Source organism: Oryctolagus cuniculus, chromosome 1 (assembly GCF_051225735.1).
Source record: "Oryctolagus cuniculus isolate XC-2025 breed Fujian yellow rabbit chromosome 1, ASM5122573v1, whole genome shotgun sequence".
Lineage (NCBI taxonomy): Eukaryota > Metazoa > Chordata > Mammalia > Lagomorpha > Leporidae > Oryctolagus > Oryctolagus cuniculus.
Genome location: NC_142867.1, coordinates 136,570,286 through 136,590,339, shown reverse-complemented (window position 1 = coordinate 136,590,339; position 20,054 = coordinate 136,570,286). Strand labels below are relative to the sequence as shown.

The window sequence follows — 20,054 nt, the reverse complement described above, 5'->3', positions numbered from 1 at the left end:
GCACAAAGGGAATTCAGCTCTGTTATGTTAAAGGAGCCTAGGGGACTGTGGAGTCTTTGGTCTTGCGCAGAGCCTCTCAGGGTGGGCTCTGTGGACCAGGGGTGTGAGGTCACAGCTGTTCTCAGAGTAATGCTGAGACATTCTCTCTGGAGTGTGCAGTGGAGTTTCCCAGGGGCTGGTGATGTGTGGTATGTACCAGATGGAATATAGATGTGGACATGAAAATCTGTCTTCTAGTGAGCTCTTCACTAAAGAGATTTTGAATGCAAAACAGTGCTACTCTTTCTAAAGTTTTTGTTTTCGAAATGTAGACATCCTTCATAAAAATGTGTTAGTAATGTTAATGAATACAAAATGAAAAACTTCACAGTTTTAATTTATAATATAGTAAGTATTGATATGGTTATATAACCCATAGGAATGGAGAAAACAAAGTTGTCCAGTGCTTGAAGAGAAAAACTGTGGTTAAAGCAGGAATAATAGTTTTAAATGAGGAGCATTTCTGAAAAATAGTGCACATTTTAGAAATAGGGCCATATTGTTGGGAATTAAGTCTTATTTCGATGAATCCTATTTAATTGCAAGCTTCAGTATATTTTTATGGTTTTTTTGCTGTTATGTGTGAGGAGTCTTTATTACCTGTACTAGATTTACATTTTAAGGTGAAAAAGATACAATTTACTTTCAATGTGAAGGTGACTTTTGTATTCCTTGCCCTTGCTTAGGAAAATCTTTTTTTTCCTGAAGTAACGTCTGTGTGCCATTGACACTTTTCCAACATCCACAAAAATTTATATTTTTAGGAAAATAGCTGTAAGATTGAATGTAAACTCAGAATCAAAAGTAGCACAAGACCACGGCATTAAAACAAATATTTTAGTGAATGTAAACTCAGAATCAAAAGTAGCACAAGACCACGGCATTAAAACAAATATTTTAGTGAATGTAAACTCAGAATCAAAAGTAGCACAAGACCACGACATTAAAACAAATATTTGAGTGACACTGCCCTTAACATATACATTTGAAATTAATCTGACTCAGTGTGTTTCTCATTGATCATATTTTTAATTGCATGATTTTCTTCCTGTACCATGCGTAACATTTAATTATAAATGGAATCTCCTAAGGTTAGGCTCAATCTCATTTTGATTTGGTCTAAAAATAAATTAGTAAGGCAGGGAAAAAAAACATCTTCTTAGTGTCTTGATTTGAAATGTTCCTGCTTTGCAGCGCAGTCTCAGATTGCCCAGGACATACAAGCTTTTCTCTTCCAATTCAGTCTAACAGTCACTCAAATGTAAAGCCGCCCTCTGGTGTTCGCCCTGTGACTCCCTCGATGCTGGTGTCGACAGTCTTCAGTGAACTGCCTTGGGGAGTGCTTTGGAATGTGAAGTTCTCCAGTTTTCATGTTGTTGATGAGAAAGATAGAAATAGGGAAAGTCATGTATCTGTACTCTGAATATCTGTTTATTTGCCTTCCTTTAGAAAATTAATCTGTCCTTCCATTATTTCCAAGAACTTGATTCTTGTAAAGGAATCATGTAGGTGGAAGATTTTTTTGGTAATGGCTTAACTTTTCAGGGTTCCTGACAAAGCAGGCTGTTAATTTCAAATGGAATATGCCCTGTGTTCAGTGTCTTTTTTTGTGTATGAGTGTTTTATATTGAATTTTTTGAGTAGTAGATATTTCACTAGCTCCTGAAAAATAACAGTTGACTTTTTCTTTTTTTTTAAAAGTGTATTTGTTTATTTGAAAGTCCGATAGAGAGGGAGAAACAGAGAGAGATCAAGATCGAGATGAGAGGCTGGTGCTGTGGAGCAGCGGGTTAATGCCCTGACCTGAAGTGCTGGCATCCCATATGGGAGCTGGTTCGAGTCCCGGCTGCTCCACTTCCGATGCAGCTCTATGCTATGGCCTGGGATAGCAGTAGAAGATGGCCCAAGTCCTTGGGCCCCTGTACCCACATGGGAGACCCAGAAGAAGCTCCTGGTTCCTAGCTTTGGATCAGCATAGCTCCAGCGGTGAGTGAGTGAACTCCAGCCCAGTGAGTTCACTGGGGAGTGAACCTGCGGATGGAAGACCTCTCTTTCTGTCTCTACCTCTCTCTGTAACTTTGACTTTCATATAAATAAAATAAATCTTTAAAAACAAAACAGAGATCAAAATGAAGTCTCCCACATGGGTGAAGGGGCCCAAACATTTGGGCCATCTTCTACTTCCTTTCCCAGACCATTAGCAGGGAGCTGGATTGGAAGTGAAACAGCTAGGAGATGAACTGGTACCCATACGGGTTGCCAGTATTGCAGGTGACGGCTTTATCCACTATGCCACAAAGCTGGCCCCAACAGGGTGACTTTTTAAGAGAAACAGAATGGGAGAAAACAGAATGCTCAGTTACTGAATTTCAGAGTTTTGGTTTCCATTAGTGTGAATTTCTCTCAAATCTGGGTTGTAGAAAATTTTTAAAAAGATGTGTTTGCTTTCCAGTGTATAAATTGTGATGTCTTAAACCCCATTTTCAGCCAAAAAGAACAGCGGTATTTTGGAGAAGGGGTCAGTTCGGAGTTAGGAGCACAGAATGTGTGAGATTAGCTTGAACAGCAGTCTCAAACTTTTTTTTTTTTTAAGATTATTTATTTGAGGCACAGAGTTTGTGTGTGTGTGTGTGAGAGAGAGAGAGAGAAAGAGCACGTGCGCGGGTGACCTTCCATCCACTGGTTTACTCTCCAGATGGCTACAATGTCCAGGGCCAGGTCAGGCTGAAGCTAGGAGCCAGAAGCTTCTTCTGGGTCTCCTACATGGGTACAGGTGCCCAAGCACTTGGGCCATCTTCTACTTTCCAAGCCATAGCAGAGAGCTGGATTGGCAGTGAAGCAACCAGGGACTTGAGCCAGCACTCATATGGGATGCCGGCACTGCAGATGGTGGCTTTACCCACTGCACCACAAGTGCTGCGCCCCAGTCTCAAACTTTTTGACTTCAGAATCTTCTTATGTTCATAAATTAATGATGACTCCAAAAAGCTTTTGTTTACATGGATTATTTTATCTGTTATTTATCATATTATAAATTAAAACTGAGAAACTAAAATATTAATTAATTTAAAAAATAAACTCATTGCATATCATATAACATTTTTATATTGAAAATAACTCATTTACCAAAGCAAACTTATTTAGTAAGAAGAGTGACATAGTTTGACAACATTTTTGTAGATCTCTGTTATATTTGGTTTAATGGAAGAAAGCAGAAGTCTCTTATCTACTTCTGAGTTCAAACTGTTGTGACACAAACACAGACGAATGCATACACACATGTATGTACACACGCACATATACAAGGTTTTGTGTGGTGTTATGATTGATGGATGGATCTAAGGAGTTCTGGAATGTGTGGAAAGAGAGAAAGCATTAGAGGGCCTTTTTAGTGAAGTAATAAGAGGAAACTTCCCTCATTTGGAGAAAGAAAGCGACATCCAAGTAGAGGAAGCACATAAAACTCCTGATAGACATGACCAGAAAATATCTTCATCGACACATTGTAATCAACTCTCCACAGTAAAACATAAAGAGAAGATTCTAAAATGTGCACAAGAGAAATGCCAGATTACTTTCAGAGGATCTCCAATTAGACACACAGCTGACTTCTCATCAGAAACCCTACAGGCTAGGAGAGAATGGTGAGATACATTCCAAGTCTTAAGAGAAAAAAACTGGCCGGCGCCATGGCTCACTTGGCTAATCCTCTGCCTGTGGCGCCGGCACCCTGGGTTCTAGTCCTGTTGGGGCACTGGTTCTGTCCCAGTTGCTCCTCTTCCAGTCCAGCTCTTTGCTGTCGCTCGGGAAGGCACTGGAGGATGGCCCAAGTGCTTGGGTCCTGTACCCACATGGGAGCCAAGAGGAGGCACCTGGCTCCTGGCTTCGGATCAGTGCAGTGTGCTGACTATAGCAGCCATTTGGGGGGTTAACCAACGGAAGGAAGACCTTACTCTCTGTCTCTCTCTCACTGTCTAACTCTGCCTGTCAAAAACAAAACAAAACAAAACAAAACAAAAAACAAAAACAAAAAAAAAAAAGAAAAGAAAAAAAACTGTGAACTCAGAATACTACACCCTGCAAATCTCTCATTTGTGAGTGATGGTGAAATAAAGACTTCCCATAACAAATAGAAGTTGAAAGACTTTGTCACCAACCATCCAGCCCTGCAGAAGATGCTTAATGATGTGCTGAACACAGAAACACCGAAACATGGCCATCACTACGAAAGAAGGTGAAGGAAGAAAATCTCCCAGTAAAAGTCAAAGGAAATCCAAAGTAAAAAAAGTAATGTTTTCGGAAAAATGGCAGAGCAAAATTACTTATCAAATTTACTTATCAAAATTACTTATCAATAGTCACCTTGACTGTAAATGGACTCAACTCTCCAGTTAAAAGATACAGATTGGCTGAATGGATTAAAAAACAAAACCCATCTCTTTGCTGCCTACAAGAAACACATCTCACCAACAGAGATGCATGCAGACTGAAAGTGAAAGGATGGAAAAAGGTATTCCATGCTAACAGAAACCAAAAAGCTGATGTAGCCATCCTAATATAGGACAGAATAGACTTTAACACAAAAACTGTTAAAAGACTCAAAGAAGGGCACTATGTAATGATTAAGGGATCAATTCAACAGGAAGGTGTAACTATTATAAATGTATATGCACCTAATTACAAGGCACCTGGCTATTGAAAAGAAATGTTAATGGATCTAAAGGGAGACATAGACTCCAATACAGTAGTAATGAGGGACTTCAGTATCCCACTTTGACCAAGGGACAGTTCAACCAGACAGAAAATTAGCAAGGAAACAGTAGAGTTAATTGACACTATGGACCAAATGGACTTAACAGATACCTACAGAGCCTTCCACCCTGTAGCCTCCAAATACACATTTTTCTCACCAGTGCATGGAACTTTCTCTAGGATTGAGCACATGCTAGGCCATAAAGCAAGTCTCAGCAGACAGAGGGAGAAAAAAAGATGTAAGATTACTATTGAGTACGTATTTGTGATTTATGATTTTCTGGAATAGAATGAATTGCTTGCTTAAGTCAGTAGAAATTTAACAATATTAAGTTATAAAGCAATAAGGAAATGTAAGGAAATGTCATGTGTGTAAAAGCTTAATGTTTTTAGAAGAGTGCAATTTTTTTTTAAACAATGATCTTGTAGTATTGACTTTACAGTTGGTTTAGAATGTATCCTGATGTAAGATAACATTTTTTTTTTTAGCCTTGCCAATAATTCTCGGATTGTGGGACTCCTGGCTCAGCTGGAGAAGATAAACACTGAATCAGCAGAATCGGATACTGCCAGATATGTCACATCAAAGATTCTTCATCTTGCTCAAAGTCAAGGTAAACTTGAGTCTGTCCTTTGCTTTTTGGAGTGCTTTCTAAAAGTTATTTAAAAGTAGATGCTAGGAATGTTCAAACTTGATAAATCTGTGATTATCTATAAAAACTGAACTTTATTAAATTTGCTCAACAAGTAGAAAACTGAAGAACTTTGGAGGAGACTGATCCGCAATACATTGTGTTTTTTTTTTTCCCCAAGATTTATTTATTTGGTAGTCAGAGTTACACAGAAACAGGAGGGGCAGAGAGAGGGGGAGAGAGAGAGGTCTTCTATTCACTGGTTCACTCCCTAATTGGCCACACTGGCCAGAGCTGAGCCTATCCAAAGCCAGGAGCTTCTTCCAGGTCTCCCACGCGGGTGCAGGGGCCCAAAGGCTTGGGCCATTTTCTACTGCTTTCCCAGGCCATGGCAGCAAGCTTTATTGGGAGTGGAGCAGCTAGGACTCAAACTGGCACCCATATCAGATGCCAGCACTACAGGCGGTGGCTTTACCTGCTGCGCCACAGTGTCGGCCGCAATACATTATTTTTGATTATTACAATTTTACTGATGTATGGTTCTCACTGCCCCGTTTTTAGAAAGTTCTGAATTCCAGTGTTGCTTGTGGTTGTAGAGTGTGTTGCCATCCTGATGGAGAGAGCAGAGGTAGATGTACTGTACAGGCTGCAGGGACGCAGCAGGTGGGCAGGACAGCCAGAGGCTGACTGCTTGCAGAATGGACTAGAATCTGAATGTCCAGCTTGCAAAGGGTCAGCTTTCTTGTGGTCTAGCAGATTTTCCCAGTTGTTGGCAGAGCTGGGGAATTTGCAACGCCCTTAGCTAGAGACTTTCCTAGTAACCCCAGGGTGAGTCTCCATAGAATGTTGACAGAAAGGTGTCAAGTAGCATGGAATGTTGGTTATTAGCATGCCCCCACCTTGAAATTCACCTCTGCCCTCAGTGCATGGGTTCCTTAGGGAAGTTACTGAATCTCTAGGATTTAGCTACAGCATCTCTGGAAGAGAGGTAACAGATATCATGGGACTGTGATGAAATTCACATGAACAGCATGAAAATGAGTATTAAAAATGTTCAGTAGATGTCACTTGTAATTATTTCTGTTTTATGAAGCTAGTAATATTAACTTGATGTCAAACCTTGACAAGGGTACAAGAGAAATGAAGATCACTGCTAAAGAAAATGAATACAAATACAAATGATTTAATGTAAGGAAGTATATTGGTATAACATTATTTGGACAAGTTGAATAAAATCCATGTAATTATCTCAGTGGATATTAACAATAAAAGACTTTGTTAACATTCCAAAACCTGTGTGTGATTTCTGTGTGTGTGTGTGTGTGTGTGTGTGTCACAATCAGGGGAAAATCAGCAACTAGCTTAATACTTATTGGCAACACTTTAATGGCATTTTTGTTAAAATTAAGGTCCAGACAATTCCCAATTCTTTTAAAAAGATTCATTTATTTATTTGCAAGAATTATAGAGAGGGAGAGGAAGACACGGGGAGGGGGGGTGTCTTCTAGCCACTGGTTCACTCCTCAGATAGCTGCAACACCCAGAGCTGAGTGAGTCCAAAGGCAGGAGCCAGGAACTTCTTCCAGGTCCCCCATGTGGATGCAGGGGCCTAAGCACTCGGGTCATTTTCTGCTGCTTTCCCAGGCTCCTTAGCGGGGAGCTGAGTTGAAGTGGAGCACCTGTTACTTGCATTGGTGCCCATATGGGATGCTGACACTGCAGGTGGTCGCTTTACCTGCTGTGCCACACACTGCAGGTGGTAGCTTTTCCTGGTGTGCCACAGTTCAGGGGGGCCCCAATTCACAATTTTTTTTAAACTTTTATTTAATGAATATAAATTTCCAAAGAAAAGCTTATGGATTACAATGGATTTTTCCCCCCATAACTTCCCTCCCACCCGCAACCCTCCCCTCTCCCGCTCCCTCTCCCATTCCATTCACATCAAGATTCATTTTCAATTATCTTTATATACAGAAGATCAATTTAGCATATATTAAATAAAGATTTCAACAGTTTGCACCCACACAGAAACACAAAGTGTAAAATACTGTTTGAGTACTAGTTATAGCATTAAATCACAATGTACAACACATTAAGGACAGAGATCCTACATGAAGAGTAAGTGCACAGTGACTCCTTTTGTTGACTTAACAAATTGACACTCTTGTTTATGGTGTCAGTAATCTCCCTAGGCTCTTGTCATGAGTTGCCAAGGATATGGAGGCCTTTTGAGTTCACTGACTCTGATCTTATTTAGAAAAGGTCATAGTCAAAGTGGAAGTTCTCTCCTTCCTTCAGAGAAAGGTACCTCTTTTTGATGACCCGTTCTTCCCACTGGGATCTCACTCGCAGACATCTTTCATATAGGTTTTTGTAATTTTTTTCCCCCAGAGCATCTTGGCTTTCCATGCCTAAAATACTCTCATGGGCTCTTCAGCCAGATCCGAATGCCTTTAGGGCTGATTCTGAGGCCAGAGTGCTATTTAGGACATCCGCCATTCTTTGAGTCTGCTGTGTATCCCGCTTCCCATGTTGGATCGTTCTCTCCCTTTTTTTTTAATTCTATTGGTTAGTATTTTCAGACACTAGTCTTGTTTATGTGATCCCTTTGACTCTTAGACCTATCAGTGTGATCAATTGTGAACAGAAATTGATCACTTAGACTCGTGAGATGGCATTGGTACATGCCACTTTGATGGAATTGAATTGGAATACCCTGGCACGTTTCTAACTCTGCCATTTGGGGCAAGTCCTATTGAGCATGTCCCAAATTGTACATCTCTTCCCTCTCTTATTCCCACTCTTATATTTAACAGGGATCACATTTCAGTTAAATTTCAACACTTAAGAATAATTGTGTATTAATTACAGAGTTCAACCAATAGTATTAAGTAAAAAAAAAAAAATACTAAAAGGGATAATGTATTAAGTTGTTCATCAACAGTCAGGACCATGGCTGATCAAGTCACCATTTCTTATAGTGTCCATTTCACTTCAACAGGTTTCCTTTTTGGTGCTCTGTCAGTTGTCACTGATCAGGGAGAACATATGACATTTGTCCCTCTGGGACTGGCTTATTTCACTCAGCATAATGTTTTCCAGATTCCTCCATTTTGTTGCAAATGACCAGATTTCATTTTTTTTTATTGCTGTATAGTATTCAATGGAGTACATATCCCATAATTTCTTTATCCAGTCTACTGTTGATGGGCGTTTAGGTTGATTCCAGGTCTTAGCTCTTGTGAATTGAGCTGTGATAAACATTAAAGTGCAGACAGCTTTTTTGTCTGCCAATTTAATTTCCTTTGGGTAAATTCCAAGGAGTGGTATGGCTGGGTTGTATGGTAGGGTTATATTCAGGTTTCTGAGGAATCTCCAGACTGACTTCCATAGTGGCTTAACCAGTTTGCATTCCCACCAACAGTGGGTTAGTGTCCCTTTTTCCCCACATCCTCTCCAGCATCTATTGTTGGTAGATTTCTGAATGTGAGCCATTCTAACTGGGATGAGGTGAAACCTAATTGTGGTTTTGATTTGCATTTCCCTGATTGCTAGTGATCCTGAATATTTTTTCATGTGTCTCTTGGCCATTTGGATTTCTTCTTTTGAAAAATGTCTATTGAGGTCCTTGCCCCATCTCTTGAGTGGGTTGTTTTGTTGTTGTGGAGTTTTTTGATCTCTTTGTAGATTCTGGTTATTAACCCTTTATCTGTTGCATAGTTTGCAAATATTTTTTCCCATTCTGTCGGTTGCCTCTTCACTTTCCTGACTGTTTCTTTTGAAGTACAGAAACTTCTCAATTTGATGCAATCCCAAATGTTAATTTTGGCTTTGACTGCCTGCGCTTCTGGGGTCTTTTCCAAGAAGTCTTTGCTGCTACCTATATCTTGCAGGGTTTTTCCAATGTTCTCTAATAATTTGATGGTGTTGGGTCGTAGATTTAGATCTTTAATCCATGTTGAGTGGATTTTTGTGTAAGGTGAAAGGTAGGGGTCTTGCTTCATGATTCTCACGTGGAAATCCAATTTTCCCAGCACCATTTATTGAATAGACTGTCATTACTCCAGGGATTGGTTTTAGATCCTTGATTAAACATAGGTTGGCTGTAGATGTTTGGGTTGATTTCTGGTGTTTCTGTTCTGTTCCATTGTTCCATTGATCTATCCATCTGTTTCTGTACCAATACCATGCCTTTTTTTTTTTTTTTTTTCCAACAGGAAGAGTGGACAGTGAGAGAGAGACAGAGAGAAAGATCTTCCTTTTGCCGTTGGTTCACCCTCCAGTGGCCGCCGCGGCTGGTGCACCGCGCTGATCTGAAGGCAGGAGCCAGGTGCTTCTCCTGGTCTCCCATGGGGTGCAGGGCCCAAGCACTTGGGCCATCCTCCACTGCACTCCCTGGCCACAGCAGAGAGCTGGCCTGGAAGAGGGGCAACCGGGACAGAATCCGGTGCCCCAACCGGGACTCGAACGTGGTGTTCCGGCACCATGCTTTTTTTGTTTAGGATTAGCCTAGTGAACTGCGGCGCCGGCACCATGCTTTTTTGATTGCAACTGTCCTGTAGTACATCCTGAAATCTGGTATTGTGATACTTCTGGCTTTGTTTTTGTTGTACAAGATTGCTTTAGCTATTGGAGGTCTCCTGTGTCTCCGTATGAATTTCAGCATCATATTTTCCAGATCTGAGAAGAATGTCTTTGGTATTTTGATTGGTATCACATTGAATTTATAAACTGCTTTTGGGAGAATGGACATTTTGATGATGTTGACTCTTCCAATCCATGAGCATAGAAGATTTTTCCATTTTTTGGTATCCTCTTCTATTTCTTTCTTTAAGATTTTGTAATTCTCATTGTAGAGATCTTTAACGTCCTTGGTTAAGTTTATTCCAAGGTATTTGATTGTTTTTGTGGCTATTGTAAATGGGGTTGATCATAGCAGTTCTTTCTCAGCCGTGGCATTGCCTGTGTATACAAAGGCTATTGATTTTTGTGCATTGATTTTATATCCTGCTACTTTGCCAAACTCTTCTTTGAGTTCCCATAGTCTCTTAGTAGAGTTCTTTGGATCCCCTAAATAAAGAATCATATCGTCTGCAAAGAGGGATAGTTTGACTTCTTCCTTTTCAATTTGTATTCCTTTGATTTCTTTTTCTTGCCTGATGGCTCTGGCTAGAACTTCCAGAACTATATTGAATAGCAGTGGTGAGAGTGGGCATCCCTGCCTGGTACCATATCTCACTGGAAATGCTTCCAACTTTTCCCCATTCAATAGCATGCTGTCCGTGGGTTTTTCATAAATTGCTTTGATTGTATTGAGGAATGTTCCTTCCATACCCAATTTGCTTAGAGTTTTCATCATGAAAAGGTGTTGAATTTTATCAAAAGCTTTCTCTGCATCTATTGAGATAATCATATGGTTTTTCTTCTGCAGTCTGTTAATGTGGTGTATCACATTGGTTGATTTGCGAATGTTGAACCATCCCTGCATACCAGGGATAAATCCTACCTGGTCTGGGTGGATGATCTTTCTGATGTGTTGTTGTATTCTATTGGCAAGAATTTTATTGAGGCATTTTGCATCTGTGTTCATCAGGGATATTGGTCTGTAATTCTCTTTCAATGCTGCATCTTTCTCCGGCTTAAGGATTAAGGTGATGCTGGCTTCATAGAAAGAATTTGGGAGGATTCCCTCCTTTTCAATTGTTCTGAATAGTTTGAGAAGAATTGGAGTTAGTTCTTCTTTAAATATCTGTTAGAATTCAGCAGTGAATCCATCTGGTCCTGGGCTTTTCTTTGTTGGGAGGGCCTTTATTACTGTTTCAATTTCTTTCTCAGTTATGGGTCTATTTAGGTTTTCTATGTCTTCCTGGTTCAATTTAGGTAGGTTGCATGTGTCCAGGAATCTATCCATTTCTGATAGATTTTCCTGTTTGCTGGTATACAGCTCTTTGTAGTAATTTCTGATGATTCTTTTTATTTCTGTGGTGTCTGTTGTTACGTTCCTTCTTCATCTCTGATTTTATTGATTTGGGTCTTTTCTTTTTTTAGTTAGTTGGCCCAATGGTGTGTCAATTTTATTTATTTATTCAAAAAACCAGCTCTTCGCTTGGCAGATTTTTTGTATTTTTTTTTATTCAATCCTGTTGATTTCTTCTCTGATTTTAATTATTTCTCTTCTACTAGATTTGGGTCTGGTTTGCTGCAGTTTTTCTAGATCCTTGAGATGCGTTGAAAGCTCATTTATTTGGTGCCTTTCCAATTTCTTGATGTAGACACCTATTGCTATAAACTTTCCTCTCAACACTGCTTTTGCTGTATCCCATAAGTTTTGATATGCTGTGTTATTATCCTCATTTACTTCCAGAAAGTTTTTGATTTCTCTTTTGATTTCTTCTATGACCCATTGTTCATTCAGGAGCATGTTGTTCAGTCTCCAAGTGTTTGCATACTCTCTAGGGATTCCTGAGTTGCTAATTTCCAGCTTCATTCTGCTGTGGTCTGGGAAGCTGCATGGTATGATTCTAATTGTTTTGCCAATTCACAATTTTTAAAAAGGTTATTTATTTGAAAGGCAGAGTGACACACAGAGAGGAAGGTACCGAAAGGGAAAGAGATCTTCCTGTCTGCTGGTTTACTCCTCAAATGACCACAATGGTCAGGGCTGGGCCAGGTGGAAGCCAGGAGCCTGGAAGTCCATCTGGGCCTCCCACTTGGGTGGCAGGGACCCAAGTACTTGAGTCATCTTCCACTGCTTTCCCAGCAGCATTAGCTGGGAACTGGACTGGAAGTGGAGCAAGCCAGGACTTGAACTTGTGCTTTGATATGGAATACCAGTGTGGCAGCATCATAGGCAAAGGCTTAACTTTCTGTGCCACAGTGCTGGTCCCTTAGCAGTTATATCTTTATTTTGACTTTGTTAATGTTTCATTACCCTGGAGTTCCAGGTCTCAAAACAAGAGTGTTCTCAGGAGCTCAGTGGTTGTTAGCCCTTCTTCCTGATCATTGACCCTTACTTTACTTGAGAACTTCATTCTGTACAGTCTGTGTGTTTGGAAGATGGTTGACACCACCACCAAAACCCAGTAAGGTCTCTTCAGATCGTTTTTGTTTCTATCAAAATTTAAAATACCTGCACTTTGTAATTCAGAGTATGAATATTGGATTCTAGGCCTTGGAAATACAGTGCTTATCAGCGAATGCGCCACAGAAGGATGCTCATTGTCTCAGTGCCAAGTTAAACGTGTCAGGTTTATTCACTATATTGTCATATGAAATGAGTCCTTTCAAAAACCCAACAACTCAACAAAAACAGAAGAAACCAAATCCCCCACTTACGCATAACACTTTTGTCCATTCCTCCCACCACTGTAGACCCCTCCCATCATGGCCTGGAAGCCCCCTCTGATACATCTCCACCAGACATGCTCACAGCCATTACCACTGCCGGAGACTTGCCACCTCCTCCCACCCTGTCATCCACTGCCCTTTGAATATATTCCCCTGGGCTTGTGTAACATAAGCACTGTTTATGGTACTTTTGATTAGCCAGCCAACATAGTATAAATTAGTAATGAAAGATCATCTTGTCATTTGTAGGATAACCCTATTGGGTATCCATTTGGAAAACAGAGATTAGGAATTTGTAATTTAAAGAGAAAGAAATGCAAACAACCAATAAAAATATTGAAATGTTTCTTTACCTTCTTAAATTTTAGGAAATGCTAATGAAAAAAAGATTTTTTAAAAAAAATTTTATTTATTTACCTGAAATAGTTACAGAGAGAGAGAAGGAGAGGCAGAAAGAGAGAGAGAGAGAGAGAGAGAGACAGAGGTCTTCCATCTGCTGGTTCACTCCCCAGTTGGTCGCAGCGGCTAGAGCTGCGCTGATCTGAAGCCAGCAGCTGGGAACTTCTTTTGGGTCTCCCATGCGGGTGCAAGGGCACAAGGACTTGGGCCATCTTCTACTGCTTTCCCAGGCCATAGCAGAGAGCTGGATTGGAAGTGGAGTAGCTGGGACTCGAACCGGCGTCCACATGGGATGCTGGCACTGCAGGCAGCAGCTTTACCTGCTATGCCACAGCGTCGGCCCCTGCTCCACTTCTGATCCAGCTCCCTGCTAATACACTTGGGAAAGCAGCAGATGGCCCAAGTCCTTGGTTCCCTGCACTGACATGGGAAACCTGGAAAAAGCTCCTGGCTCCTGACTTTGGCCTGGGTTAGACCCAGCAATTGCAGCCATTTGAGGAGTGAACCAGTGGATACTTTCTCTCTCTCTCTCTCTCTCTCTAATTCTGCCTTTCTTTTTTTTTTTTTTAAGATTTATTTTATTTGAAAGAGTTACAGAGAGAAGGAGAGGCAGAGAGAGAGAGCAAGTGAGTGAGCAAGCGGTCTTCCAACCAGTGGTTCACTCCCCAGATGGCCGCAACAAGCAGCGTTGCGCTGATCTGAAGCCAGGAGCCAGGAACTTCCTCCGGGTCTCCCACGCAGGTGCAGGGGCCCAAGTACTTGAGCCATTCTACTGCTATCCCAGGCCATAGCAGATAGTGGGACAGGAAGCGGAGCAGCTGGATCTTGAACTGTGCCCTTATGGGATGCCGGCACTGCAGGCAGTGGCTTAACCCAGTAACCTAACTCTGCGTTTCAAACAAACAATCTTTTTTTAAAAGAAAGATATTGATAGTATTTATTGCAATATTATTTGTAAGATCAGAGATCAAGAGACAGTCTAAATGTCCATCGAGAGAATGGTTAGATACATTTTAATATAGCCAAACTAGACCTTGATAGCCATATTATGCAAGTGTTATCAATAATAAATCAAATATGATGGGTCTTGTAATCCTAACACCCAGGCTCACCCACAACCAATTTAATCATCATTGTTAATGCTTTCCAGGTGACTCCAAAATTGAAAGCCACTGCTTTAAAGCAGAGAATGCCAAGCTTACTAAGTGAAGGGCCAGATAGCATATGTGTTGGGTTTTGTGGGCCATATAGCCTTTGTCACATTTACTGCACTCTGCCCTGTAGCACAGAAACAGCCATAGATGATACATAAATGGACAGGTATGGCTGTGTTTCTATAGAATTTATTAATGGGCACTGAAAAAAATTATCATGTGGAACATAATGGTTCATTGGTGGAAGTATATGAATTGTCCTGGAGGCCTACATGTAATATATTGAATAACAAGCAAGTCCCTTTGGTTCATGTAACTCTGTAGGTATAGTCTTGTTTTTGTACAGAATCAGTGATTATATGTGATGTTTGCAGGAACGGGCTGTGCCCACACACATAAAGGAAAGCTACCTTACACCTTGTTGGCAATATTGTATCAGCGGACTAGATATGGAGAGGAATGAAGTGTGAACTCTTGCTTTTACTTTAGATGTTGTATACTGTTAGAATTGTTACAGCAGGCACACATGTGTATTTACATGATTAAAAGTGCAAACCAACTCCTGTACTGCACCTTATTCAAATGGTTGAAACAAAATTTCCAGTTTGCTCTTACTGTTTCTTGGATTCATTACATTCTGTCTTTAATAATGGATTACTTATTTGTAGTATGCACAGTACCTCCTGTAATTTGTCCTTATTTTTTGCTAAAAGCATTTAATTATTTCATGCAAATATTCTAATTTTAATTTGTTGGCAACATTTTTTTTATTAGTTTCTACAGAATGGCAAGGGCTGTCCCCTCTTCATTCCTGATTTTGGTAGTTTGATTCTTCTCTCTTTTTTTGCTTGGTCTGAGTCACCAGGGTTGATTTTGTTCCATTTTTCCCCCCAGGAGACATTAACAATGTTTGGACACCGTTTTGTTCATAAAATGCTTTTTGGGGGTGTTGCAACTGGAAGCTGTTGGATAGAGATCAGAGATGCTGTTAAATATTATACAGTGTATTGCACGCCTCTCTGCTCCCCCGGCAAGAAAGGATTATCTGCTTAAAATGTCCACGAAGCTGAGGCTGAGAAACCCTGGTATAGCCAAATGTCAGTATTATGTGAAAGAACCAATGTCTGGTTTATTGATTTTCCCTGCTTTTCTGTCTTATTGATCTTAGGTTATTGGTTCTGAGACTTTTCTTTTGTCAACAGTGATTTGAGTGCATTCTCTAAGTGATATGATGTGTTTTTGTTTGAATCTGTTCAAAATATGTTTAAGTTTGTGGTTTCTCTTGGACTCATGGATTGTTTGGAAGTGTGTTAATTTCCTAGTATTTCAGGATTTTCCAAATTTCTTTCTTTTTTTAAAGATTTATATATTTATTTGAAAGAGTTACAGAGAGAGAGAGAGAGGATCTTCCATCTGCTGGGTCACTCCCCAAATGGCCACAATGGCAGGAGCTGGGCTGATCTGAAGCCAGGAGCCAAGAGCCAGGAGCTTCTTCCAGGTCTCCCATGCAGACGCTGGGGCCATCTTTACTGCTTTCCCCAGCCATAGCAGAGAGCTGGATGGAAATCGGAGGAACCAGGATTCGAACTGAGGGCCATATGGGATACTGGCACTGCAGGTGATGGCTTTACCCATTACACCACAGTGCCAATCCCCTCCCCCATTTCTTTTTGTTGATTTTTAATTTAGTTTTATTATGACTACATACTGTCTGACTTATTGAGATATTATGATAGTGATGAGATATTATGATAGTGTATGGTCTTCTTTGAAGAATGCTGCATGTATACTTGAAAAAAATGTGTGCTCTGCTGTTACTTTATCTGCTGGGTGGAGTACTCTGTAAATGTAGGGTCAAGTTGGTTGATGCTGCTGTTCCTCTATACCCTGTTCATTTTCTGTCTGGGTGCTCTGTGAGTTCTTACGAGCTGGGTATTGAATTCTCCACCTATTACTGTTGAACTCTTTTTAACTTTGGCAGTTTTGGGCCCATTCCTTCTGTTAGACTCTGCTGTTGGCTATGGATACATTTGTAGATCTTTCATCTTCCAGCCGCTTTGACTCTATCATTGTGATGCAATCTCTGTCTTTGTCTCCAGTAGTATTTCTAGACTTAAAGGCTGTTTTGCCAGATAAAAATATAGCCAGTCCAGCTGCCTCCGGATTCCTCTTTGCATGTTACACTCTCTCCATTTTACTTTGAACCTGTTTGTACTTTGCATCCAAAGTGTGTTTATTGAAGATAACATATTATTACCTCTTGCTTTTTATCTAGTTTGAATGTTTGGTGCTTTTAATTTAAAGTACTTATTGATATGATTGGAATTATGTCTGCCATTTTTGATATTTGTTTTCTAAATGTTTTAGGTCTTTTAAATTCTCATCCTTTGCTCCTTTTGTGTTATGTGTTGATTTTTTTAAACTTGAAATTTTTAGTTCTTAGGGATTAAAATATGCATCATATTGCAGTGTATTTCAGCCTAATTCCAATAAACTATGGAAATTTTCTTCCAGTGCAGCTTTTTTTCCTTCTCACTCCTTTATGTTATTAATGCTGTGTGTATTCCATCTGTACATGTCAGAAATCCAATAATGCAGTGTTATAATTATTGCTTATGTTAACTATGCCTTCTAAAGAAGCCAGGCGAGAACAGTGGGAAGCCAAGTACATAGTTCTGAAGGGAGGACTGGATATGAGCCAGTGGATTGGGAGTATAATGCAGTTATCTGGGAGGAAATACAGAGTGAAGAAGGAGGTTTGTGTCCTGGGAACTATCCCAGTTTTAGATATGGCTGTGAGAGGTGTCTTATGAAGATATTAATAGGCAATTATATTTATGATTTTTATGTTTTATTGATGTTTACCCTTTTATCACTAGGGGAAGTTCCTTCTTATTTCTGGTGATTTCTTTTATTTTGAAATTTATGTTGTCTGATACTAGTATTAAAGGACGAAACTGCTCACAAGAATGTCACCTTCCCACCCCTACCGTGGTCCTTCTCTGTCTAGCCCCTGCAAAACTGCTTACAAAACTAGATAAGCGAAAGGCCTCCAAGGCTTCTGGAGAGCCCCTGGTGCCAAGTTCCCTTGGCAACCAGACCAGATAAAACCCACCAAGTCTTTTTTTTTTTTTTTTTTATTTGACAGACAGAGGTGTAGACAGAGAGAAACGTCTTCCTTACATTGGTTCACCCCACAAATGGCTGCTATGGCCAGCGCTGCGCTGATCTGAAGCCAGTTGCCAGGTGCTTCCTCCTGGTTTCCCATGCGGGTGCAGGGGCCCAAGCACCTGGGCCATCCTCCACCGCCCTCCCAGGCCACAGCAGAGTGTTGGACTGGAAGAGGAGCAGCCGGAACTAGAACCAGGCGCCCATATGGGATGCGGGTGCTGCAGGTGGAGAATTATCCAAGTGAGCCATGGTGCTGGCCCCGCACCAAGTCTTTTCACAAGAACAGACAGTTGCCCCTGTTTGATTCAGTAAACTAACCTGTCTCTGTAAAGGTCTGCTCTGTCTCTTTTTTCTGAGGGTACGAAAGGCCAGAACCCTGAGCTATTCCAGGCCTACCACGTACCCTCAGCTTTCTTACCTTATTGTCTGTATAACAGCTTTTCCAGTCATCGAAGTTCACCACCTCTTTCCTTCTTCCTTTGTCTCCTCCTCTTTCCTCTTTCATTTGCAGTCTTTTCTGTATCTTTGAGTCCAAAGACCATCTGTAAACAGCGCATTGTTGGATCTTTTCTTTTTTGTTTTGAAAAAGAAAATTCCAGTTTGACAGTCTCTGCCTTTTAATTTGAATATTTACTCTAATTGTTGATCAGAGTTAGGCCTGATATCGCCCAGCCTTATTATTGATTTTTAATACTTTCAGAGTTTGTTCTGTCTATTCAGATAAGAACTCTGAATATCAGCTGAAAGAAGCCAGGCGAATGGTAAGTTTTTCACACTGATTCAGTGGGAGAAATGCACAGGAAAGTGAGGGCTCTAATTAGGGGAGAAGGAAGTCTAGAAGCACAGGCTGGGTCCAGACCAGGCAGAGAGCAGGCCGGGAGTCACGTGGAGCAGAGCGCCCAGGCAGGAAGGCAGAGGCAGTGGACAGCAAGGGAGGGGCCCACCGTGCTCCAGGCTTTTATTCACTTCATAGGGAAAGTGGTTATGTAGTCTGATTGGCAGGTGGGCATACAGGTGAGGTCAGGCAGGGGCAGGGTGAAGGCGTGGTCTCCAGCTCACCCATCTTATCAATTTAATCCAATCCACCTGCCTATATCAGGCCTACAATTTTGTGGTTTTCTGCTTCTTCTTTTGTTTTTATACTCCTTCTTTCTTCTTGTACTACCTACTTTTGGATTATTTGAACATCTGGTGACTTCATAGTTATTACTCTTTTGCGTTTGAAAAAATGCTACAAACATAAATAACTTTTTGTTTACTCAGAAACAATATTGTAACCTCCTGTAAAATATGAGGACATTAGAACTTTTTTTTTATTTATTTACTTGAAAGGCAGAATTATGGAGAGGCAGAGGCAGAGAGAGAGAGAGAGAGATCGATCCTCCATCTGCTGGTCCATTCTCTGAATGGTCACAATGGCCAGAGCTGGGCTGATCTAGAGCTAGGAGCCAGGAGCTTCCTGCAGTTCTTCCACAATGGGTGCAGGGACTCAAGCACTTGGAACCTCATCTTTTTTTTTTTATTATTGACAGGCAGAGTTAGAGAGAGAGAGAGAGAGAGAGAGAGAGAGAGAAAGGTCTTCCTTTTTCCATTGGTTCACCCCCCCCAGATGGCTGCTACGGCCAGTGTGCTGTGGCCGGCACACCGCACCGATCCGAAGCCAGGAGCCAGGTGCTTCCTCCTGGTCTCCCATGTGAGTGCAGGGCCCAAGTACTTGGGCCATCCTTCACTACCTTCCCGGGCCACAGCAGACAGCTGGACTAGAAGATGAGCAACCGGGACAGAACTGGTGCCCCAACCAGGACTAGAACCTGGGGTGCCGGTGCCGCAGGCAGAGGATTACCTAGTGAGCCGTGGCACTGGTGGACCATCTTCTACTGCCTTCCCAGGCCATGGCAGAGAGCTGGATCGGAAGTGGAACAGCCAAGACTCAAACTGGTGCCCATCTGGATTGGTGCCCATGTGGGATGCTGGCACCACAGGTGGTGGCTCTACCTGCTCTGTCACAGCTCCAGCCCCCATTAGAATGTTGTCATCTCTATCATTCTTCAACGGCCATTGTGTAAATCACATCTGTATACTTTATGTCTCCTGTGAGACAATTTGTGTTTTACTCAGTCACGCATATTTTAAAGACAATAAAATGAAAGGTAGTTTTTTGTTTACAAAAATATTTACCTTATCTGTGTTTCTGCCTTTCAAATAAGTAAAACATAAACAATAACTTTCTCAGTGTCATTTTGTTTAGAAAAGGTAAGAGGCCAGCATTGTGGCACAGCGGGTTAAAGCTGTGGCCTGCAGCGCCGGCATCCTGTATGGGTGCTGGTTCGTGTCCCGGCTGCTCCACTCCCGATCTAGCTCTCTGCTATGGCCTGGGAATGCAGTAGAAGATGGCCCAAGTCCTTGGCCCCTGCACCAGTGTGGGAGACCTGGAAGAAGCTGCTGGCTTCGGATCAGCTCAGCTCTGGCCGTTGCAGCCATATGGGTAGTGAACCAGTGGATGGCAGATCTCTCTTTCTCTCTCTCTCTGGCTCTACCTCACTCTGTAACTCTGTCTTTC

General features: G+C 41.3%; 1 protein-coding gene across 25 annotated transcripts in view; it reads left to right on the top strand.

Moving 5' to 3' along the window:
• The window catches only part of AGTPBP1 (ATP/GTP binding carboxypeptidase 1), a 182,910-nt gene that overhangs the window by 35,919 nt on the left and 126,937 nt on the right, over positions 1–20,054 (top strand). For 20 of the 25 annotated variants that reach the window (XR_016222756.1, XM_070049197.2, XM_070049205.2 and 17 more), the window contains one exon: positions 5,281–5,405. The exons of 1 other annotated variant lie outside the window; for it this stretch is intronic. Coding sequence is in view for 12 of the 24 variants with exons in the window: in XM_070049197.2 (XP_069905298.1) it covers positions 5,281–5,405 (125 nt within the window). In the remaining 12 variants the exon portion in view is untranslated. Of the gene's footprint in view, positions 1–1,740; positions 2,026–5,280; positions 5,406–18,194; positions 18,256–20,054 lie in introns of those variants that run through there. 4 more of the 25 variants (XM_070049227.2, XM_089315700.1, XM_089315698.1 and 1 more) reach the window with 2 other exon arrangements.